At 44.2% G+C, this 6000-nt stretch overlaps 1 protein-coding gene across 1 annotated transcript in view; it reads left to right on the forward strand.

Moving 5' to 3' along the window:
- The window catches only part of CDHR3 (cadherin related family member 3), a 77395-nt gene extending 72742 nt beyond the window's left edge, over window positions 1-4653 (forward strand). The window contains 4 exon segments of the mRNA XM_045828542.1: window positions 1044-1075; window positions 2804-2852; window positions 4350-4631; window positions 4634-4653. Coding sequence (XP_045684498.1) covers window positions 1044-1075; window positions 2804-2852; window positions 4350-4631; window positions 4634-4653 — 383 coding nt within the window.
- The last annotated feature ends 1347 nt before the right edge of the window (window positions 4654-6000 follow it).

The following is a 6000-nucleotide window of genomic DNA, read 5'->3' on the forward strand; positions in this document are numbered from 1 at the left end:
GGGTGTAGCTGGGGAAAAGGAAGATCAGGGTACACGGTGCCATTGGCCCACTCAGATAGCTCATTTTGGTCCTGCTTGTGTCTTACCCAGGGTCACCTCTAATCAGCTCAGCTTAAGCACCTAGAGGTCCGTTCCCCACCAAGTGGGACAGGAATGAAGAATTCTATGCGGGCTAAATACAGACAGTATCTACTCTCTGCTGCTCACAGAGGGACGTGGCCCCTCCTGAGGACAGCTAATGCTCTGTATTGGACAGATGCCTCTTTTTAAAGAGCAAATAATACTTTGTTCTGAGATACTAGTGGATTTGATTATTTCACAAGTTATTTACCTCAGCCTGGTTCGACACGGGGCTGGGTGCTATCAGGTGGGCTGGGAGCACTGAATGATTTTAGGGATGTTGGTGAACTGAGGAAATTCCATCTGACCAACTCCAAGCCTAAGGAGATGTCACACCCTGCCCGAAAGTTTTGCCTCAAGGAGAATCTGCACTATGGGGTGAGAAAGTACAAAGAATTGGAAAGTGTGTTTTTAAAAATGATTGTTTTAATCACTCCAATCATAGGTATGTGTGTCTGACATGCACAGGGCATGTCTAAGCAGGATTAGAAATTTAATTATAATGGTTATTAATCATATCAAATAGGATGATTTTAATAAATGGGATTTGTGCAAACTGTCTCCCATGCTAGTTACCTTTTTAAAAGGGCATAGACAGTGGATACAAAGGATCCCCCCATTATGAACAAATATATCAACCCAATCTTTCTACCATTTAAAAAGTAATTTCTTAGGTTCATAATAACAATAAGCTGGAAAAAGAACAGAAAAAATTATTTTTAGTTCTGTGTGTTGTATGTATGTGTCTGTTTTTCTGAGATGGAAAGCCAGCAACAAACATGTCTACAGACAGAAAATTTTTTTGCCATGCCTGCCATGCTGATTTAAAAATCTTTTTAAGAGAAAGCCCATTGTGGAGGTAGAATTTTAAGGTCAATTTAGTGTCCAAGAAGCTTAACTCCTGCCTGTTCTGTTCCCTGAAGAAATGAAGAATACAAAGAGAGAAGTTGTGGTGGTAAGTGTGGTTGGCCACAGGGCACCTGGCTTGGGTGGTGGGTTGTGGGGGCTCCTGTCCCACTCTGAGGCAGGCCCTGCCACAGCCTCATGGGGGTGTTTATCATTCAGGGAATTGCTTGTATTTGGCCACTGGAACAGATTGCCGTGTGACGAGCTCCTGATAGAATTTGTTCCCTCCACTGAACATGTCTACTGATATATTTGCAGAAGAACTGGATTTCATAAATATTGAATAGTGGTATTTATTATCTACACAAGCTCTCCAGGAGCCTGAGTTGGGGGGAGGAGCTTAAAGACCAGAACTGAAGCTTTAGCCTTCAATGGGATTTATTTTTTCTTTGCCCTTCCATAACCTTGCAGAAAAATTGATAAAGAGCAGTGCTTGGGTCTGGGATTGGCTTTGCCCACTTAGCCATATGATCTTGCAGACTCGTTCAGTCTCTTTAAGCTGCAGATTCCTCATCTGTGAAATGGGAGTGAGAACACCTGCCCTGAGATAACAGGTGGAGAGATATTTTGAAAAATATTATGATTTAAACAAATGCAAAGTGTGATAGCTGAAGACTTACTCCAACCTCACCGCCTTGTTTTTCTTTTACTGAGTATGATCTACCCACTGGGAAGTGATGGTAGTTGAAGGTGACCCCCGCCAGCTCTCCCACCCCCCAGTAATAAGACTTTGTTATAATCCAAGACCCATAACTTTGGAATGAAAAGCACAATCAGGAGGACAATCCAGTGCATTGGAATTTTTGCTTCAAGCTCATCAACGAAGTGTTTATATGTATCAGTCAGTATACAAACAAGAGGAAGGGGTCTTATTGTCTAAGGCAAGTACCCTTCATTTAGAGACTGTCTCAGAATTATGAATATTAAACTAATCAATCAAGTAAATGAATTTCCATGACCATAAAAAGTGGTTTTGCAGAACTGATCAAATGAATGAAACCCATATAGTCTCCATTTCCTCTTCCTTCAGTGCTGGGGAGCTGTAGACAAGTTAGTAGGTGATGGCTTATGTGATAAAAACCAGGGCTCGAAGGGCCCACTAAACTCCGACACTGTCCTCATTAGCATGCTGAAGAGTGGCACCATTGGAAAGCACCCTGTGTAGGAAAGGGGTGTTTCCATGAAGTTACTGATCAGGTCCCAGAGCATGGCACAGAATAGGGATCAGGGCTAGAAAAAGACATGGAACACAGAGCTTGAATATGACAGCCAGACCCGGATGCAACATCCCTCCAGTCTAGGCAGAGGGACACAGCCAGAGCCCAGGCTGGGAGCACATTTGTGTTCCTCTGTCCCTGCCCAGCAGTGAGCTTAGGCAATACAGGGCTTAGCTGGTGGTGTGTGGCATTTGTGTTCTTCCTTCTCTGCAGCTTAGATACCCGGTACTGAGGATGCTTTCCCAGCTCTGGGTTACATGTCCCCCTCCCACTCCCACTGGCACCCCCACAGCATCCTGTATTCCCCCTCATAGAGCCATTATCGTTCTATATTGTAGTGCTTGTGTGTCAGTGGCTTCCACTTGATTGCAAGCTCTGTGTGGGCAGTAGCCACCCTTACCTTGTTCCCTGCTGTGTCCCCAGCATCTAGCACAGAGCCTATTGAGTTAATAAATGCCAAGAAGGCCCTGGGTAAGAAACTCAGGTTGTGAGGTTGAGTGGCCTTGCCTGTGAGGAGGAGCATAGGATTGTGCTTGAAGTTGTTTCTTTTTTCTCTTTAGGAAACAATCCAGATGAGCACAGTCTTTGATGGTGAAGCCATAGACCCAGGTAATTAAGTGGCAATTACACCCATAAGAGTGCTTTGCACATTCCAGGCTGGTGGAATCGTGAGGACCTTATCTAATTGCATGCTCTTAACTCAGTTCTGATTTATTTAGTTATGTTGCCTGTGCAGTGCTGACCCTTCTAGACTGCAATACAAAGTAAGATCTGCTCTGAACCGAGTTGGCTTGCAGATTCACATGGTCATGTGTGAGGCCTCTGAGGGTTTCCGTGTCTGGGCTCCTTCTCAAGGACCATGCCTCTGTCTAGCCTCCCTTTCTAAACACAAACCAAGTCAAGGAAATCAGTGAATATGAGAACCCTCATTTTTTCCTATTCATGGGATTCAACCCCACTTCTGATCCATTCTGAATGCTTCCAACACCATCCTTTTTGGTAGTGAGAAATATGGAGAAATGGCAAGCTTGGCTTCTTTTTTTCCTAGATGAGGGCCAAGAATTTCTTCTTGGTTGGCAAGATGAACATAAGGTAAAGCTGGCCTCCAGAGCTCTCATCACCCCCATGAAATCAGCTCCAAATTTAGCTCCTTTACACACATCCCTCCACTTACAAAGACTCAATTATAGAACATGAATAAAGGGAAGGAAACCAAATTCAGGAGGCAAGTGTGTTGGCTCCCTGCCATGCTCACATGCAAACGGCTTGGTCCTCCTCAGAAGGAGGATGGCTCCTCTCCAGGAGAGGCTGCTGCTGCTGCTGCTGGAATTAAATTTTCCTCTATTATTAGGTACTTGTTACCATAATGTGCCCACATTAGCATAAGTGCTGGTAGGATCCTCAGCGGAGAGGCCACTCTGCTGCATAGAAATGGCAGGAGCAGGGGCCTGCCTGAAACTATGAGGTAAAAGCTAGGGAGAACCAAGGCCGTTACTCTGCATTTGTGTGTTTGAAAGAAGGAAAAAGAAGAAATGAGTCAACTGGACTAATGAGAACAGACACATCAATTCGTGTCTGCTGGCTCCAACACAATAAAAATGGCTCCATTGCATCATCTCAGCCGGGACCAGATTTGGGTGTCTGTGTCTACAAATCTCCACTAACCTACTATAAATAAAAATCAGTCTTTCTCTCCTTACTTGGTGACTTCCTTTTAATACCAGGGATTCAGGGGTCTTTTAAAACAAATCAGAACAAAATGGGTAACACCATTAGAAGTTGATCCTAACTTATCTGAAGCTCCCATGGAGTTCCAGATACATGTGGCCTTCTAATCTTGCAATTGAGATGGTCTTGACTCTCCTGAACCCTTGTATCCATGGAGGCATGGTATTTGCTACCTGTGTGGTCAGAGCCACATAGCTCTTGGAGATGGCAGACTGGTGATGACTGTTGGCACTGTTCGCAAGCCTGCTTTCTCTGTGATTCACACCTCCTAACATGCTTCCTCTTCTCCTGGGGTAAGAATAGAACAGGGTGGAGATGGGGACGAAAGAATCAATTGAATTCCCTTTGTTTATATGGTCATTGTATTTTCCCTCCTAGTTACTGGGGCAAAATATGAATTCAACTCTAAAACTGGAGCCAGAAAGTGGAAAGATCCCTTCATGCAAATGCCAAAGTGGAAAGAGTCCAGCCCCCAGGGAACCACCCCAAACAGAGCTGTGTCTGCAGAAGAGACTGGGCTGCCAGGGAGCACTGACAAGGAGGGAAATGAGCTGAGTGGCACAGCACAGGCTGAGGGTGCAGGCCCAGGTTCCAGAAACCAGGATGGCAAGCCAGGCACCCAGAAGAAGAGAGACGCAGTCCTCACAAGCAGACCTTACCCAAGCCACACCCAGGAAAGTAAGCAGTGTGTGCTTGTTGGTCTTATGGAAGAGCACAAGAGAGGGACCTTGACTGTCTGAGGGATGCTGCCTCACCCTAAATTCTCTAAGGGCAAATGAGGTGCACTAGGAGTGGAAATGTGGCTTGAAGGGACTTGGAGATCCAGGGTCACATGTGGGATGTTTAAAATAGCACAAAGGCGTTTGAATGCACAGTTACCTTTTTCTGAGACAGCACAGGAGAAATTTCTCTCAGGTATCTGTGCTTCTGATAAGATGGACTGTTAACTTTTGGACACAGAATTGTTGTGTTTCTTCCTGTTGACTTCTGGGAAGCTCCCTGCAATTCACCCCTAGGAAAAACACAGAATTCCCTGACATTAATGCTGAGGACTACCCACACATCTGATTTTATCTTATTTTCCTGCCTTCATTTTAGTATTGCTCAGAATTCTTCACTTATAAACATAGTTCAACACCATACACCTTTGTAAGTCACCCTGACTCTTTTTTGAAAGAAGCCATGCAGTGAAAAAAAATAGCTGAATGAATGATATTATTCTTCTGGGAAGAAGAAAACAATAAACATCTTTTATTTTCTTTATTGAGGTATAACATATTTTAAAAAGTGTACAAACCTGAGGTATTCAGCTTGATAATAGACTCCTCCCAGAGGTGGGATGATCTTTGTCATCATAGATTAGTTCTGCTTTTTTGAATTTCATATAAACGGAATCATACAGATGTGCTCTTCTGGGTCTGCCACCTTTTGCTCAGCATATCCTGTCTGTGAGATTCCTCCAGGTTGTGATGTAGATCAGCGGCACTCCAGATCTCTTCACTGCTGTGGTGGCTGCTTTACATTTTTCACTACCAGAAATTCCAGTGCTATGAACCTTCTCATGCATGGCTTCTGGTGAGCATAAGCATGTGCTTCTTTGGAGCATATTCCTAGGAGTGGGCTCGTTAGAGCCATTGCTGGAGCCTGCTGAGAATTCCACAGTTGATGGCTCCACTCTACACTTCCACCAGCAATGATTAAGGGTTCTGGTTGCTTTTCTTCCTTGTCAGCACTTGATGCTGTCAGTCCTTTTAATTATAGCCATCTGGATTAAAGTTTTTCTTGAAATAAAGTCACTCTTTTTCTTAAAGCCAAAAAACACCAACCTTACAACCTCCCTGCCCTGCTCCTCACTTGACTCCTTGAGATTGGAGGGACCATAGGAGTCAGGTAAGGACACAATGAGAAGTTCGATTAACTGTAAAACTGGGTGTCAGCAGTGAACGGAAAATAAACCATACCATGATGGAGTAGCAATTGGAACTTCTCAGTGTGTGCCTAGTGGAGAATGAGCAATCTTTGTTTTACC

This window comes from Phyllostomus hastatus, unplaced genomic scaffold, assembly GCF_019186645.2.
Source record: "Phyllostomus hastatus isolate PE091 unplaced genomic scaffold, TTU_PhHast_1.1 phas_scaffold_78, whole genome shotgun sequence".
Lineage (NCBI taxonomy): Eukaryota > Metazoa > Chordata > Mammalia > Chiroptera > Phyllostomidae > Phyllostomus > Phyllostomus hastatus.